Source organism: Callorhinus ursinus, unplaced genomic scaffold, assembly GCF_003265705.2.
Source record: "Callorhinus ursinus isolate GAN/ISIS: 27379988/994484 unplaced genomic scaffold, GSC_fseal_2.0 scaffold18, whole genome shotgun sequence".
NCBI lineage: Eukaryota > Metazoa > Chordata > Mammalia > Carnivora > Otariidae > Callorhinus > Callorhinus ursinus.
The window spans coordinates 964,398-983,513 of record NW_027397080.1 but is presented as its reverse complement, the minus strand read 5'-3'; the positions used below and the strand labels follow the sequence as shown (position 1 = coordinate 983,513).

Sequence of the window (19,116 nt, the reverse complement as noted above, 5' to 3'; positions counted from 1 at the left end):
TAGTTTTTGTGAATGTGGGTCAAGACAGTTTTTCTGACATCAAGCTTTAGAGTGCTCTCTTCTGTTTTTTTCTTTTTTTTTCTTTTAAAGATTTTATTTATTTGACAGAGAGAGACACAGCGAGAGAGGGAACACAAGTAGGGGGAGTGGGAGAGGGAGAAGCAGGCCTCCTGCTGAGCAGGGAGCCCGATGCGGGGCTCCATCCCAGGACCCTGAGACCATGATCTGAGCCAAAGGCAGACGCTTAACAACTGAGCCACCCAGGCGCCCCTCTTCGGTTGTTTTCATAGTGTTCAAAAATATGGTGGCTTAGTTTCTTTCATGTCCTGGATGTCATCCCTACCTTCCTCCCTCCCTTTTATCTGAACCTTCTCTTTCGTCTCTATCGTTTCCACCTCCACAACTCAATCTGGATCCTATTTCCAATTGTGTTGTGTTCAATGAGGGTCTACGTTCTAGAAGGGCAATATATTGGCTGGTTAACATAAACAATGATAGTACTCAGTGCTGTTTATCAACTTATTGCTTCTTAGTTCCAAAGTCGTCCTTTCTGACTGCTCTGTGTAAATGTATCCGGGCACTTAAAATTTTTCCATTTGCCAGTTGGCAAGTTAACTTTTTTGTCAGTAGAGAGCAAGAAAAAGATTTCTGCCTCTTGTTCCAATGTGCTTATTACTCAGCAGCCTCCTGCAGCACCCATTCCTGCTAAGCCAGGTTCTAAAGTGCAAGTGAGCTTTGACTTGAGTGGTTTTGTAGCAGAGTGATATCTGAACAGCTCTACCAGGTATTCAAGAGGGCAGATTTTCAGCATGTTCCTTGGAAGCAGCCGAGCAACTGTTCTGTCATTCAGTGAACCACCACTAAGCCCTTTCTAACAAACTCTATCTTAGCCCTAGGGTTACTGGCTGTCCCTTATATAGCCAACTGCTCATTACCCCAATCCTGTACTTTCCCTGTACAAATTACTGTGTGGTTTCTCTCTCTTGATTGATCCAGCCAGACCCTTCATACATCATTCCAGAACTTCTGTATTGACTGACTAGTTTCATAAAACCACTCCTACTGGGGCGCCTGGGTGGCTCAGATGGTTGGGCGTCTGCCTTCGGCTCGGGTCATGATCCCGGAGTCCTGGGATCGGGTCCCGCATCGGGCTCCGTGCTCCTTGGGAGCCTACTTCTCCCTCTGCCTCTCTCTCTCTCTCTCTCTCTCTCAGGAATAAATAAATAAAATCTTAAAAAAAAAAACAAAAACCACTCCTACTGATTTCTAGCTGTTCTCAAACACACCCTCTAAGCTATCTAGAAAGAACTGCTGGCTCTTTTGGTACTGCCAGATGTCCTGTTGCTTCCTTCAATTTCTCCTCCAAAAATGCTATCACTACCCAGGTATTACAGTTTTTGGTAGTTTGTCCCTACGTATGACACCTCACTTTATTTTGTTGTAAATAACGTCCATGGATTTATTTTTCTTTTTTTGGTTCTTCAATACCAGTTGCTCTGTGCTCTTTTTTTAAAACAAATATTTTTTTAAAGTAGGCTCCACACCCTGTGGTAGAGCCCAATGCAGGGCTCGAACTCACGACCCTGAGATCAAGACCTGAGCTGAAATCAAGAATTGGAAGCTTAACCAACTGAGGCACCCAGGTGCCCCTCTCTCTGTTCTTTCTTATTATTTTGAAGTAATTTCATTTTTTTAAAAGATTTTATTCACTGAGAGAGAGAGAGACAGAGAGAGTACAAGCAAGGGGAGAGGCAGAGGGAGAGGGAGAAGCAGGCTCCCCACTGAGCAGGGAGCCAGATGGGGCTTGATCCCAGGACCTAGAGATCATGATCTGAGTCGAAGGCAAGATGCTTAACCATCTGAGCTGCCCAGGCGCCCCAGAAATTATTTCATTCTTACAACAAAGTTGCAAAAAACCCCCACTTTCTGGGGTACCTGGGTGGCTCAGTCAGTTAAGCATCTACCTTCGGCTCAGGTCATGGTCCCAGAGTCCTGGGATGGAGTCCTGCATCGGGCTCCCTGCTTAGCGGGGAGCCTACTTCTCCCTCTGCGTCCCCCCTGCTTGCGCTCTCACTGTCAAATAAATAAAATCTTTAAAAAAAATAAAGTTTCTGTACATCCTACACAGATGTCTAGATTCTCACGTCAACATTTTACACCATTTGCTCCAACATTCTCTCTAAATATATTTCTTCCTGAACCATTTGCAACCTAAACCATTCATCCTTAAATACTTAGTTATGTATTTCTTTAAAAATGCATTCTTAACATAATCACAGTACAACTGTAAAAATCAGGCAATTAACATCAATAAATACTATCTAATCTGTAACACTTAATCAAACTATAACACTGATTAGTTTTATAGCAAAACAACAATTCTTAAATGTACACTGTTTTCTCATCGTCTCCAAAGGATTGCATTCTGCCTTTTTTTTTTTTTTTTTTGAGTAGCCTCCACGCCCAACATGGGGCTTGAACTCACTCACGATCTTGAGGTCAAGAGTCCCACTGACTGAGCCAGTGAGGTGTTCCTCACAGGCTTCCTTCAGTTGTCTTATCTCTTTAGTTTTCTTTAATCTGGAACTTTTTCTTTCAGGACATTTTTATTTTTTAAAGATTTTATTTATTTGAGAGAAAGAGCAGAAGAACGGGGAGAGGCAGAGGGAGAGGGAGAAGCAGACTACCCACAGAGCTGGGAACCCTACGCCGGGCTCGATCCCAGGACCTGGAGATCATGACCTGAGCTGAAGGCAGATGCTTAACCATCGAGCCACCCAGGCGTCCCCCATGACGACATTTTTAAAGAGTAGAGGCTAGTTCTTTTGTAGAATCTTTTATAATTCTTTATAGTAGAAACTTCAACTTGAGTTTGTATGATATTTTCTCATGGGTAGATTCAGGCTATGCATTGCTGGAAGGAATTTACAGAAGTGAGGTTGCATCCTCAGTGTATCACATCAGGAGGTTTATTTTATCAATTTCCACCATGACTGGTGATGTTAACCTATTTTTTAATAAAATAACATTTACATAAAATGATATGCACATATACTAACTATACCATTCCCTGAGTTTTGAAAAATGTTTATAACTCTTCAACCTCTCTAAAAACAAAAATTACCTACCACAACCAGAAAGTTCCCTCATGTCCTTTCCGAGACAATCCCCACTCCACATAGGCAAGCACTGCTCTTTCTTTCCCACCATAGATTATTTGCTTATTCTAGGATCGCACACAAACAAAATCAGACAGTATGCACCATTTTGCGTAAGGCTTCCCTGAAATTCACTGTGTTGTTTTATTAGTCACTCTTTATTAATGAATTTATGTAGTCCATTTCATTATTATACCCACAAGTTTTCTGTTCTTGTGTCAAAAGACATTTAAACTGTTTCCAGTTTGGGGCTTTTATGAATAAAATTGTAATAAATGCCCATATACCTTTGTTTCTCTTGAGTAAATATCTAGAAGTGCTGGGTCACAGGACAGGTTTACGTTTAGTTTATACAAAAATTTGCCACACACCTTTTCCCAAAATGGTTGTACTACTTCATGTTCCTACAATATATGAGAGTTCCAAATGCTCGAAAATGTCACCAAATTAGTGTTTTCAGACATATATTTTAGCCATTCTGGTGAATGGGTAGCAGTTATCTCATAATCTGAATTTCCACATTTCCCTTGTGACTAATGACACTGATCTTTTTTCATGTGACTACTGGCCATTTGTGTAACTTTCATTGTGAAGAATCTGTTCAAATCTTGCTCATTTTTAAAAATACTGAGTTGTTGGGGGCGCCTGGGTGGCTTAGTTGGTTAAGCGACTGCCTTTGGCTCAGGTCATGATCCCAGGGTCCTGGAATCGAGTCCTGCATCAGGCTCCCTGCTCACTGGGGAGCCTGCTTCTCCCTCTGCCTGCCTCTCTGCCTACTTGTGCTCTTTATCTCTTTGCCAAATAAATAAAATCTTAAAAAAAGAAAAAATACTGAGTTGTTGGGGTACCTGGCTGGCTCAGTTGGAAGAACATGCAATTTGATCTCAGGGTTGTTTGAGCCCCACAATGGGTGTAGAAATTACTTAAATAAACTTTAAGATTTATTTTTTTTTTTTTTAGAAAAAGTGTGTGTGTGGGAGTCCGGGGGTGGGGTGGGGGTGGTGAGGCCCAGAGAGGAGAGAGAGTTCAAAGCAGACTCTTCACTCAGCGCGGAGCCCAACGCGGGGCTCCATCTCATGACCCTGAGGATCACAGCCCAAGCTGGAACCAAGAGTCCCATGCTCAACCGACTGTGCCACCCAAGCACCCTAAATAAATAAACTTAAAAAACAAAAAGAGGGGTGCCTAGGTGGCGCAGTTGGTTAAGTGTCTGACTCCTGATTTCAGCTCAGGTCCTAATCTCAGGGATTTGAGATTCAGCCCCCGAGTTTCAACAGCTCAGCACTGGGCGTGGAGCCTACTTAAGATTCTCTCTCTTGCTCTCCCTCTGCACACCCCTCACTCGCTTCTCTTTCTCAAAAAGAAAGAAAGAAATGAAAAATATATATTCAGTTGTTTTTTTTATTATTGAGTTCTAGGAGTTATTTATATTATGGATACAAATCTCTTTTCACATATATGCTTTATATATATATATATATATATATATATATATATACACACATATATATATATTTTCTTTTTTTAAAAGATTTTATTTATGGGGTGCCTGGGTGGCTCAGTCATTAAGCGTCTGCCTTCAGCTCAAGTCATGGTCCTGGGGTCCTGGGATTGAGCCCCGTATTGGGTTCCCTGCTCGGCGGGAAGCCTGCCTCTCCCTCTCCCACTCCCCCTGCTTGTGTTCCCTCTCTCGCTGTCTGTCAAATAAATAAAATCTTAAAAAAAAAAAAAAGATTTTACTTATTTATTTGAGAGAGAGAGAGAGAGTATGGGCAGGAGCAGAGGGGAGAGACAGGGGGAGAGGAAGCAGCAGACTCCCCGCTGAGCAAGGAGCCCGATGCGGGGCTCCATCCCAGGATCCTGGGATCATGACCTGTGTCGAAGGCAGACGCTTAACTGACTGAGCCACCCAGATGCCCCTCACATATATGCTTTATAAACCTTTTCACTATTTTCTTTGAGTCTGTGAGATAAGCAGGTGTTTTAAATTTTGATGAAATCCAATTTATCAATGTTTTCCTGTAAGGTTATTACTGTATCCAAAGAAATCTTTTTCTATCCTCTAAGCCATAAAGACATTCCCCCAAATTTTCTTCTAGAAGCTTTATAGTTTTAGGCCTTATATTTGGGTCTATAATTCCTCTCAAATTCATTTTTTTTTTTGGTATGCTATGAGGTAGGGGGAGAGGATAGATATATATATATATACTCTCATTATCTCTATATATACACACAGTTATTCTAGTACCATTTGTTAAAAACATATTTCTCTATTGGTCTGCTTTAGTTATCTTTTGAAAATCAAATGACTATATAAATGTAGGTTTCTTTTTTTTTTTTTAAAGATTTTTTATTTATTTATTCATGAGAGACAGAGGGGGGGAGAGGGAGAGAGAGAGAGAGAGAGAGAGAGAGAGAAGCAGAGGGAGAAGCAGGCTCCCAAGGAGCAGGGAGCCTGATGCGGGACTCGATCCCAGGACCTTGGGATCATGACCTGAGCCGAAGGCAGATGCTTAACCATCTGAGCCACCCAGGCGCCCTGTAGGTTTATTTCTGAACTCTCTATTCTGCTCCACTATTAGTTTATCCTTATAATAATGTAACATCTTGATTATTATTACAGTTTTATACTAAGTCTTCAAGTTAGGTAGTATAAGTCCTCCAACTCTGTTCTTTTTTAAGATCACTTTGGGTATTCTACGGTCTTTGTATTTCAATAAAAATTTTAGAATAACCCAGTCCATTTCTATAAGAACACATGCTGGTTGGTGTTGTGCAGAATCTGTAGAACTGATGTCCTAACCATGTTGAGTCATTCTAATTCAAAGCCTCCCATTCATAATGGTATCTTTTATTTAGATTTTTAATTTCTCTTGGCAATATTTTATGGATCAGTATAGAGGTCTTTCACATCTTTGGTTAAATTTATTCCTACACATTTTACTCCTAAACAGTTTTAAAAGGTTTTTTTGCTTTACTAAAAGCATTTTATAAAACTTCATTTACCGACTGCTTACTGCTGGCACCTAAAAATACAACTGAATTTTTAAAAAGTAAATTCTACACCCAATGTGGGGCTTGAACTCATGACCCTGAGATGACTCACATGGCTCTACCAACTGAGCCAGATAGATGCCCCCAGTTAATTTCAACCTAGGTGATCTTTATCCTTTACTGTAACACTGCAAGGTAAACATTACTATCTATGTAAAAATTAGGACTGTTTAACTTGTCCAAGATAACTATAAGACTGTTCATTACATCAAACTAATACCATTTTAAAACAGAAAATAACTTTCTAATTATACACTGTATAGAAAATATAGAAAATTCACTGTAAACGATTTGTCCCCAAAATACCTTGATTTTGCTATTTTTTGGTTAACTACTCTTTCTTCACATACCCCTTTCTTCTTCAACCATTTCCCAGCCTCCTTACTGCTATTTCCACAGGTTCTAGCCCCCTCTCTGAATATATCACTCCCCTTAGGTGATTCTTATCTGTCCAGCAACCTCAACTATTATCTTTATTTCTGTAAGCACATCTCTAGATCTCACCCATCCTTTGGATATGAAGAATTCGTTATTTTCTCCCTTCAATTATGCTCCTGTTTTTCCTTTTCTTTTTTTTTTTTTAAGATTTTATTTATTTATTTGAGAGAGCGAGAATGAGAGAGAGAGAGAGAGCACATGAGAGGGGGAGGGTCAGAAGGAGAAGCAGACTCCCCGCCGAGCAGGGAGCCCGATGCGGGACTCGATCCTGCGACTCCAGGATCATGATCCGGGCGAGCGGAAGGCAGTCGCTTAACCAACTGTGCCACCCAGGCGCCCCTGTTTTTCCTTTTCAAATTACTTATTATTCATCAATTTGCTTTAAATCAAAATAGAAATTTTTGAGTCTTCCTTCTCTAGTTACCTCAGTTCCAATCCTTTAGATTTGTCCTCCAAACCATGATCTTTTACAACCTAAATGTCTGTCAACAGGAAAATGGATAAATGAATGCAGTATATTCACACAATAGAATATCATGTAATAGTGAAAAAGATTTAACGCAAGGTTTCTCAATCATGGTAATCCTGCCATTGGGGGCTAGGTAATTCTTTGTTATGGGGCTGTCCTGTGCATTGTACGATGTTTAGCAACACCCCTGATCTCCAGATACTAGATGTCAATAGCACTATCTCCAGCTGTGACAACTAAAACTTCCCTAGATATTGCCAAATGTGGGGGGGGCCGCAAATTTGCTCCTGGTTGAGAACCACTGGTCTATAGCCTTATGTATCAAATACAGATTAATCTCAAAACAATTTTAAGCAAATAAAAGAGAACTACAATATTATCCATATAAACATAAAAATCAAAGAAAATGATATATTATAGATTGTTTATGCATACATACATGTAATAAAAGTTTACCAAAAACATGATAAAGCACTGAAGTCAAGATGGCGATTACCTCTGGGGGAAGTGAAGAGAGCAGGATTAGGGAAGCTTTAATTTGATGAAGTGCCTACCCGACCATTTTTCTCCTTTCATGTACATACTTTTATGGACACTTAAGATACTTTAAAACATAAATGCAGTATTAATTTGCCCTTATTGACCTGGTTCAGGTTTAACTGACAGCAAACTTTCACTTAAATCACTCAGCAGGCATAGATAGTGCTACTTTCACATTTTTCTTTCTGTTGTCGATTTATTTCCCACTGGGAATGCCACAGAACTGATAATGGGCCTTCTTATAAAATTCTGCCAATCAGTAGTATAGAACCTATTCAAAAGGCACTCTTAAAAAAAAAAAGCACCTTCCACTTTACCCAACACTACTTCTTGTTTGCTACAATCTCTTTTTTACCAAAGCACGTAAGAAACCAAAACTAATAAAGAGACCCGAATAAACTTTACTATATGCTCAGCTGGCTCTGGTCACAATGCAAAATATACTTTTAGATAAACATTCATATCATATATAAATTATCATTACCATAGGTTAATTTACTTAGATGGAATAAAATACAAAAAGAAACTCCTAGGAATACAATTAAACTTTTTTGTTGTTGCTGGTTTGATCAAGGATTTTAACCAAGTTCCCAAAGCGTGATGAGCAACACAGATTCTGTTAATTATTCCCACTGATCTTTCTTAAATGTGCTAAGTTTATTGAATAAATAATGAAAGTTATAATTTAGTGTCATAATAAGTTCTGGACCACTGCATATTTAGAACATTCTGGACAATATTCAGTATGTCGGGGCAGTATAAACCTTTCCACTAAAAAAATTTTGAAGGATAGGTGCTCGGGGGTTAGGAATTCACATTACATTTAAAGGATCCCAGAACATTTGCTAGACTTAGGAGAAGAGGAGCTGATGCCTCAATCTGACTCTTATTCAGTTGGCTTCATTAATATATTAAAATGGCCATCACAGAAATGATTGGCTAATTTAATGCGCTACTTTTAAAAATAACTAGAGCTGCACTAGTAGCCACTAGCTATATGTAGTTGTTGAGCACTCAGAAAGTGGCTAATTTATACTGAGATTATGCTACAAACAAGTCTAGAATACACAAAGGATCTTCAAGATCTAGTACCAAAAATAATGCAAACTATTAATTTAAAGATATCAATTACATATTAAAATGATAATAACTTGGATATGTTTGTTAAATACAGTAAACTTTTTTTAAGGTGAACTAAAAACTCTACTTTAGGTTGAGAAGCCAAAAGGCATATAATTCAATACACAACGGCAAAGTTTTAGTTAACTTAAATACTCCCAACTGCATATTTATAACATCACAATTATTTTATATAAGAGGGAAAAATGAAGAGAAAAAAAGCAAGACCACATTTTTATATAATTTGAGTATCAAATTTTCAATGTTGAACCTTATAAAGCTTAAAGGAAATTAAGAATTTTTTTAGACGTTTCAAAAGCATAAAGATGAAAAACATGAAGATTTGCTAAAAGTTACATAGGAATTTTGGTCATTATCTTCATACAATCAACTTTTCCCTCTAAAAACAGTAAAAATCTAAACTTAGGGACTTCCTTTTTAGTAATTTCTTCAAACCTCTCCTTATTAACAAGGTCTTCTATTTACGGCATTATTTGTTAGGTTTTAACCACACATTTAAACCTTCATACTTACAAAGTCTTCTTCCTCAAATTGTAATTTTTCCACCTTGTCTTCTTTCTTTTCTTCCCTAATCTCCGTAGGTGGCTTTTCTTGAAAGGCACAGCCTTTCCGGGAGTGGAAGCTGCCATTCCAGTGGCGATGGTTCCCTGTGCCACCCCCACTACGCTGGCTCATGCCATCATGACCTCGGGAAGAGCCATGCCAACCAGATAGGTTCCCTGTGATTCCAGCATATGCTCCCTTAGAGACACCAGAGTCCACAGAATCATGGCGGAACAGGGAGGGCTGGTGCCAGGAATCTAGGATAGTAAGGACAAGTAACACATTAGATTTTTGCTTCCGATCTGATTTATAGTACTACCAAAAGCCCTTCAGGGGACTTTTTAAAATAAAAGATTAAGCCCACAAAATTATCTTTTTCTTTTAATGTAATTTCTAGATGAGATCTTCAACTGAATAAATGACACATGAGAACACAAGAATGTTAGAAAGCCAACGTAACTGAATAATGACAACTGGAAGATTTAACTGAGAAGCGTGTTTAAAAAACAGCTATCTGGGGCACCTGGGTGGCTCAGTTGGTTAAGCAACTGCCTTTGGCTCAGGTCATGATCCTGCAGTCCCAGGACCGAGTGCCGCGTCCGCTTCTCCCTCTGACCCTCCCCCCTCTCATGCTCTCTCTCTCAAATAAATAAATAAAATCTAAAAACAAAAACAAAAACACAACAGCATATCAAGATTATGGACATGCACCCCCTATGTGGGCTTGTCCTAACTGAGTAGCTTAAATATAGTCATGGAAGTGGGGCATGGCTCACCTCCTGTAGTTCGAAGAGGTCCATTGTTAAAAAAGCCATCAGAGGAATTATGTCGACGACGGCTTACTCCAAATCTACGATCTCCTCGGGGTAGGTGCTCTCCGTGTTTTTCGAATGTGGCTGTAGGTGACTAAGATGATCAAGTATAGAGAAGCAAACCAATTAAAAAGATATCAATCTCAGTATCTTAGGTTTTGCATCAGTCTTTTAGAAAACAAGTAATAAAGGTGGAAGAAACCCCCACTATGAGCATATGGGCCATAATAAGGGTATTATAGGCCTCTAAGTTAGAGAAGTCCTAGGTTACATATTCAGACAAGATTGGGCACTTTCAGGGTGGTATGGTCGTAGACCTAGGTTACATATTCACTCATTAACTCATTTTCTGCATCCCAGAAGGGGAGAAAAGGCAGCTACTTTAATTATTTGCACGAGAGAGGGTGGAAAAAAAACCCCTGTCGATATCCATTAAAATAAGCCCTCAAACTTTACACTTAAAGATATTAAGTTAACCTTGTAATAGGAAAGGAAAAGCAAGATGCCTAGTTAAAAAAAATTCTAACAGCTTTATTACTTCTGTAAATTATTCTGGAACCGGGGAGAAAGAAATGGTTTAAATACCACAACACGGGCGCCTGGGTGGCTCAGTTGGTTAAGCGACTGCCTTCGGCTCAGGTCATGATCCTGGAGTCCCTGGATCGAGTCCCGCATCGGGCTCCCTGCTCAGCAGGGAGTCTGCTTCTCCCTCTGACCCTCCCCCCATCTTATGTGCTTTCTCTCTCATTCTCTCTGTCTCTCAAATAAATAAATAAAATCTTAAAAATAAATAAATAAATAAATAAATAAATACCACAACACTTTGGTCATTAACAACTACACGGTTTTTATAGTTTTATAAAAAACTTACTTCTAAACATTACTTAATATTCATAACAGTACTATAATTTGGCATCAGCTTCATTTTACTCATTTACACATGAGGAAAGAGGTCAGGGAGAATTAAGTCTTATTATACAATGAAAAGGAAGCAGTTTTTTTTTTTTTTTTAAAGATTTTTATTTATTTATTTGAGAGAGAGAGAATGAGAGATAGAGAGCACGAGAGAGGAGAGGGTCAGAGGGAGAAGCAGACTCCCCGCTGAGCAGGGAGCCCAATGCGGGACTCGATCCCGGGACTCCGGGATCATGACCTGAGCCGAAGGCAGTCGCTTAACCAACTGAGCCACCCAGGCGCCCCGAAAAGGAAGGAGTTTGAGAAACACAGTCACAGATGAACTTTCATTCCCCTCCCTTTCCAAATAATTTTATTCTAGAACATTTTTTTTTTTTTTAAGATTTTATTTATTTGACAGAGAGAGACACAGCCAGAGACGGAACACAAGCAGGGGGAGTGGGAGAGGGAGAAGCAGGCTTCCCGCAGAGGAGGGAGCCCGATGCGGGGCTCCATCCCAGGACCCTGGGATCATGACCCAAGCTGAAGGCAGATGCCTAACAACTGAGCCACCCAGGCGCCCCTCTAGAACATTCTTTTTATTAAATTATTTTATTTTATTTTATTATTTTTTAGAGCATTCTTTAGTTTCAAATAAGAGACCAAAGTCTAAAATAAAAGGCTGTAAAAAATATGGATATATCTGACAAAGGGGTAGAGGAAAACTACAGGTTGGGGCATAGACATCTTTACATCTATTTTCTCAGTTCTATAGTTTTTAGCTCTTTAATTTAGGTTATGAACCACTTCAGGTTTATTTGTGTGTGATATGAAGTTAAGGTTGAAGTCAAAGTTCTCACTTCCCACACACACACATATATATACATAATACATATATATATCCAGTTCTAGAACCATTTGCTAAAAAGACTATCACTTCTGCATTAAATTACCTTGGAACTTTAGTCAAAAATCGACTGACTGTATATATAGGACTATTTTTGAATTCTCTATTCTTTGCTCTCATTGCTTTATGTCTACCCTTATTCCAACACCGCAGAACTTTGTTTACTGCAACTTTACTGGAAATAGTGAAATCTCATTTCCCAATTCTTTATACTTACTTCACTGTGCTAGATTATTCTTTGCAGATAAGATCTACATACTTTTAAATGCTTTCCTGGATCCCACACCTAATCCCTCAGGTCTACCGTCCCCAAGTTTTGGGTCAGATTATGTCAATTAAGAGATCCTGGGAATTTCAAAAGGGCAATTGAAAATGAAGTTTAGAGCAAAAGGTTGTGGGTCTAGATAGATCAGGAACATCTGCCCCAAAATTCACGTTTAAAAATAGGGAAAGGGCGCCTGGGTGGCTCAGTCAGCTGGGTGTCTGACTCCTGATTTTGACTTCTTGGGTGGTGATCTCAGGGTTGTGAGATAGAGCCCTGCGTTTGAGATTCTCTCTTTACCTCGCCCTCTGCCCCTCCCCATCACTTTCAAGCGTGGGCAACTCTCTCTCTCTGAAGTAAATAAATACAGTCTTAAAAACAAAACACAACAAAACAAAACGAAACAAAAAACAGGGGAAGGCGCCTGGGTGGCTCAGTCGGTTAAGTGTCCAACTCTTGATTTCAGCTTGAGTCATGATCTCAAGGTTCTGGGATTGAGCCCTGTGTGGGGTGTGCTTGGGATTCCCTCTCTCTCCCCCCGCCCCTCCCCCACTTGTATTCTCTCTGTAAAATAATAAAATATTTTAAAAAATAGGGAAGATAGGCCCTTTTTTTTTTTGAGATTACGTATCAACTGTGTCCCTCCTCTTATTAGTTGGCAAAATGGGAATCATTTTCAAGTTTATTAGCTTCCCAAAGGTTTCCTTTATCAGTAACTGAGGCCGTTCTTTTTTTTTTTAAAGATTTTATTTATTTGAGAGAGAGAGAGCACAAGCAGGGGGAGAGGCAGGCACCTGAGTGAGGCTTGATCCCAGGACGCTGGGATCACTACCCAAGCCACAGGCAGATGCTTAACCAACTAAGCCACCCAGGTGCCCCACTAATTGAGGCCATTCTTCTGTACTGTGAACTAGGGCTACTTCACTCTATATGAACTGGTTGTTTTCACTTGTCTTTATTCCTAATGCAACATTCATTTTCCCCCTGAAATCATTACGTAGATTACTGCCCCTAAAACATAAATTTCTAGTATTTAATCTGAGATCCATGTAGTAGTCAATGTCTCTCCCTTTTCGTCCTCCTCATCTACTCCTACAGACAAATGTGCACTTACCCCAAGGGTCCATTTCCCCAAAAAAACCATTTCCCCTTTACCTCTACCCCTCTATACCTAAGTAATAGGTTAGCAGGTATGTTTTAGTTCCAAAGTGTAGTGCAGTTAATCCACTAAATCTTTTTTTTTTTTTTAAAGATTTTATTTGACAGAGAAAAAGCATGAGTGGGGTGTGGAGAGTGGGGGAAGAGGCAGAGGGAGAAGGAGACTCCCTGCTGAGCAGGGAGTCCTACATGGGGCTCGGTCCCAGGACCCCGAGATCATGACCTGAGCCGAAGGCAGACACTTAACCAACTGAGCCACCCAGGCGCCCCTAATCCAGGAAGTCTTAAGTGTGCCACATGAGAAAAGCTTAGCATATAATGAAATAAGGGGAAGGGGAGATACTTGGCAATGGCAGGGCCCACAATGACTTAGACTGCCTAATTATTTATATCCTATTAAAAGAAATGTAGTAAGTCTATGAAAACATACTTTAAACCCTCAGGCAAGGTTGAATACACAAAAACACCTAGACTGCAAAACAGAGGCCATCAATAAGTTGGGGATAAAAAGAACTGATATTTGGAAGGTTACTAAAGGAATGAAGAAAAGTACCTTAGCTGACTGTGGTGTTGAGAAATTTAGCCAAGCAGGAACAAAGTCATGCTGCGCCATTTAGGTCCAGTGTCTCTTTTCAGCAAGGTGAGGCATCCAACCTCATGGCCAGGATCTGAAAATGAGAAAACTCCACTCACTTATACTTGCAAGAACCTGATACCAATGTACAAAAGAGTCTGTGATTACTCTAAGCTCCCCTCTTTACAGAAAGACCTGCCATCTCTGAGTCTCTCTAAGACTACTTATCAGACTCTATAACCTCAAAGTTCTAAACAAAAGCAACAGCCCATGAATAATGACTATGAAAAACACATAAACAGAAAAATTTGACAGAGAACCTACTTAATACTACTGGTACTTATGAAAAGAGATTAACCTGCTTCAGGTACTCTGGTAACTTGTGGCAAAAGCAGAAAAGATCTTCCTAGAGAAGGAAGATAACAATCTCTCAAGAGTTGTTTTATTCACATTAATTCCCTCAAATACCCACTAGCATCAGTTTTCCTAGGAGATCCACTGTGTCTCCACACCACCCCACTAAAGTGCTCCAAAATTAAATAGACCAGAAAACAGTAGCTATTTTCCATAATACATATACATACAGCCTTCTTCCAAAGTTAGAGATAGGAGAATATTTACCCCAGAGTGTAACCTCTGTGGTCCTGTTTCTCGAACTCCTTGAGTCTGCCAGCTGGATTTCCCACGAGGTTCTCTTGTTAAAAGGGTGCTTAAATAGGCTGGCCAGCAGCACGCCTTGTGATAAAGCACAAGGAAGCCAGGCTCTGTATGTATCACTCTTTCAAGTCCCCTCAATTGTTCATCTTAACTATCTAGTTCCTGACACGTTTCCAAAAAGGGGAAGGGGAAAGGGGAAGGGGAAGGGGAACATAAAAAGTATTTGTTACATTTAAAAAATGGGGGAAGGGGAAAGAGCTATGTCTATATTCACCTCATTCAACTTCCTTGAGTGATGGCACTATGATGTTGCTTAAATAGATAATACATGGACATTTGCACATTGAGTGCAAACACTGTTCATAACCAGGTCATAGCTGGAAACACAGGTGAACTGCTGTGTGGGCAAATAATGCCATCAAAGCAACAGATCAAGAATATAACATTAAAGAGCTATAAAAGATCTTCTGAGCAGTCAATTTCAGTGGCAAAACATCCACATAACAAAGCCCTTAATTTACAAATCTCATTATTCCTACAGAGCTGCTAGAAAGTGTGCAGATATGTATTTATATGTTTTATTCTTCAAAATCTAAGGACATAAGAAATCTTGTTTTTAATCAGACAGGAATTTAATATATGTTTTCCTCCAAAGAACAGCAGCTTTCAAGGCAAATTTTTTGGGTTATATAAAGCTCCCAGATGTATTTTCTATTTCTTTGGTCTTCACTATTTAAATTCACAGCAAAATTAAAACAAATAGAAAGAAAGAAGTTAAGAAGTAAAACAGTTCCAAAGTGAGGTTTTCTTTTCTTCAGTTTTCTCTATTTCACTTGTTCTGCCTCTTCCTGAAGACTGAATTGAGCTGGAAGGTGATATGAAGAGTCTTCTACTGCTTTAGTAGAGTAGTCATTATTTTGGATCCATTTCAATCATTATTCAGTCATTTAAAAGGCCACAGGAATCTATCACTATAAATAAAAAAGCAAAGAAACACAGTATCACAAGAGGCAAAATCACTGTTACACAGAAGTGCTAAAATGAGATACAAATTATCAGTCAATAGGTACTAGTAATAAAAATTTTAAGTCCAATTTAGACATTAATTTAATGTGTCACCACCTATAACAACAACATAATTGGCTATAATTCTTTTAATAATTTTTAAAGGATTTTAGACAAGTCACCTGGACAGAGTTTGTTTTATATAACCACATCTGTAATTAGCTATCAAAGGTAATTCATAAATGCAAATGAGTCTGTTAGATTTACATTTTCTCTCATACACGTGAATAACTTGCTCTAAGTAATCACAAAGCCATACAACTTGTTTATTACCACAGTCATCAATTAATACCACAGCTAGATCTTTATTTTTTTTTTAAATATTTATTTTGACAGAGAGAGTATGAGAAAGAGCATGAGCACACAAGCAGGGGAAGCAGCAGGCAGAGGGAGAGGGAGAAGCAGGCTCCCCAATGAGGGACTCAATCCCAGGACCTTGGGATCATGACCTGAGCCGAAGGCAGATGCTTATAGCCACCCAGGCGCCCTACAGCTAGATCTTTAAAAACAAGTCATTTGTCATAGCATTCCTTCCTTTTCAGATATCTAGTTATCAACTGAGAGACTTAAGCTCTTAGGCTCTGACTTAAGATATACTGTAAGAGATGACATAAATATTTCTTTGGCAAATTCCCAACATTCTTCCAGGGGCTACAAAGTTTTTTGATGTAAGAGGAGGCTTGCATCTGTAGGCAATTCTGGTCTCTATTGGTAAAGTCTAGTTTGGAGGATATTTCTCATATAATAAACTGGCAGCCTTGATCTACTGTTTTAAGTTCACAGGAATAAGAAATACCAAATTTGGGACAGTAAATACCTCTGTGGGGAAATGAAAGGAAAGGAATCAAAAAAGAGGTCTTGGTGGCTTCAACTGCATCTGTAATGCCTTCCTTCTTTTAGAATTTTCTTTTTTTTAGATTTTACTTATTTGTCAGAGAGAGAGAGAGAGAATGCACAAGCAGGGGGAATGGCAGGCAGAGGGAGAAGCAGGCTCCCTACCGAGCAAGGAGCCCAATGCGGGACTCGATCCCAGGACCTTGGGATCATGACCTGGGCAAAGGCAGACGTTCAACCAGCTGAGCCACCCAGGCATGCCTGTAATGCATTACTTCTTAGGTGAGTGATAGATACATGGCTATTCACTTGTTGTCTACACTTTTTCATTTTTCTAAAGATTTTATTGATTTGTTAGAGAGAGAGAGAGAGAGAGAGAGCCCAAGCAGGGGGCGTGGCAGGCAGAGGAGAAGCAGGATCCTCGCTGAGCAAGGAGCCAGATGTGGGACTCAATCCCAGAAGCCTGGGATCATGACCTGAGCCACCCAGGCATCCCGTGTCTTCACTTTTTTAAAAACATTTACCAGTTTATTAAAGAATATGATAAAAAACATGAATCAACAGCCAGATGTAAGAGATACTTAGGGTGAGGTGAGACGTGTAAGAGCTTCTGAGCTCTCTCCAGGTGCATCGCTCCCCCCAATCGCCACATGTTCACCATTCTCTACACTTTTTATATACTTATAATACTTAAAAGAGTAGTAACAGAGCAAGCATAAAAAAGTAAAAGATTTGCAATTTATAAGGTGAATACATACATATACATACACATAGACACGTATCAATCACCCAGAGTACATATATTCCTTCAACACATATAGAAGTCATAAAAGCTGACCTTATACTAGCTAAAAGTCTTGGTTCCAACGGATAAAATATTCCTTGTCCTCTAACCATACTGTATTAAACTTAGAAAATAACTTTTCTCTTTAAGTTCCCACTCTCCTTCACCTTCCTGAAGAGATCCTGTCCAAAGCCATTAGGTGGGGCCAAGTAAGGTACGATCTATGGGCAGCAGAGGCACAAAGCAGGGTGCTGGGGCCTAACCAGGATGTGAAGTATGCCCATGCAGGGTGAAGGACAGGGAAATGTGTGTATGGCAGTAGACCAGTGCAGGATGTCAGAGCCCATTAGGAAACATAAGGCAAGTGTCCGAGTAGGAGGGCAGCCCAATTCAGGGTGCAGGAGCCTAAGTAGAATGAAGAAGGCTCCTGGCAGAAGGACAAGGGCAAGCAAGTTGGCTTCCATGCAGCAAAGTGCTTTGTACAGGTATGGGTGTGGTAAGGAAGGAATTCATGTAAGGGAAGAAGAAGTAACTGGAGTTAGTTACATACTGGGTACTGAAAAGTACAGGAGACAGATTTCTTACTGTGGGAGAAAGGATGAGCTGATAAAGAAACTTTCAAAACACTTAAGCAGAATTACAAAAAACCACTATGAATAAATCTGCAATAGGTGGAACAGTACTTAATGGAAAATAAGCTTTAAGAACACTTAGAAAAAAAAAGACTAAAGGGGCGGCCGGGTGGCTGAGTTGGTTAAGCTTTTGACTCTTGATTTCGGCTCAGGTCATCTCTCTCCCTCTCTCAAAAAACAAACAAAAAAACCAAAACCAAAATCAAAGCAAACCAAAATAAACCCGCCCCCCAAAAAAACCCCCAAAAGCCAGGAGAGAAGCAAAAAAAAGAAAGAAAAAATGGAGATAATTTTAAAAATTTATAATTAAAAGAGTAATAAGAGACAAACTGGTAAAACTGCTTGGGGGAAAAAGATACATATAAAAAAGACAGCATAAAAAGGGGACATAGAGGCGCCTGGGTGGCTCAGTCGTTAAGTGTCTGCCTTCAGCTCAGGTAATGATCCCAAGGTCCTGGGATCAAGCCCCACATCGGGCTCCTTGCTCAGCGGGAAGCCTGCTTCTTCCTCTCCCACTCCCCCTGCTTGTGTTCCCTCTCTCGCTGTGTCTCTCTCTGTCAAATAAATAAATAAAATCTTTAAAAAAAAAAAAGAAAGAAAAGAAAAAGGGGACATAAACACAACAGATTAAGAAATATGAGGAAAACAGTATCATGAGCAATTTATATGCTAATAAATTTGAAAATCTTAGATAATTTCTATTACCTGGCAAATCTGGCACAGTAGAAAACTTGAACAGACCTGTATATATTGTTATACAGCAAAGACTCTTAAATATGAATCAGGAAACTCCCCTTTTCAAAAGGGTCCCAGGTGAAGAAGAGAAGCTGAATCTCTGCCTGTAATTTGTTCTTGGTTAGCAAAGAGATGCCTTGTTAGTGAACTGGGACAGGGCGGTTAGCACTTTGGCCCAGACTTAAAGTTTGGACCAGCTTGCACAAGAGGAACAGCTAATTCAAGTACCATCCCTTGATATGGTTCAGTGGCCCAGGCTAGAGATTTTTAAAATCAGGAGTGACTGCAAGACACACTCTAGAAAAGACCAGCATTTAATATAAACAAATTAAAAGAAGCCAATTCACAAAATATTTAGGAAGAAGAAAAATAAACAGAACTTCATAACTGATGGGATATGGGGGTGGGTGTAAAGGAGAAATATAGGCTCATTTCTAGCTTGTCAAACTATGCAGATGCA

At 39.6% G+C, this 19,116-nt stretch overlaps 1 protein-coding gene across 2 annotated transcripts in view; it reads right to left on the bottom strand.

The window, feature by feature from the left end:
• The window catches only part of GPBP1L1 (GC-rich promoter binding protein 1 like 1), a 60,480-nt gene that overhangs the window by 19,792 nt on the left and 21,572 nt on the right, over nt 1–19,116 (bottom strand). For both annotated transcript variants that reach the window (XM_025856792.2, XM_025856791.2), the window contains exons 2-5: nt 14,571–15,577; nt 13,929–14,043; nt 10,119–10,248; nt 9,313–9,599 (exon numbers count right to left, since the gene is read on the bottom strand). In XM_025856792.2, the coding sequence (XP_025712577.1) occupies nt 9,313–9,599; nt 10,119–10,248; nt 13,929–13,988 (477 nt within the window). In that variant the 5' untranslated portion in view covers nt 13,989–14,043; nt 14,571–15,577. The remainder of the gene's footprint in view (nt 1–9,312; nt 9,600–10,118; nt 10,249–13,928; nt 14,044–14,570; nt 15,578–19,116) is intronic.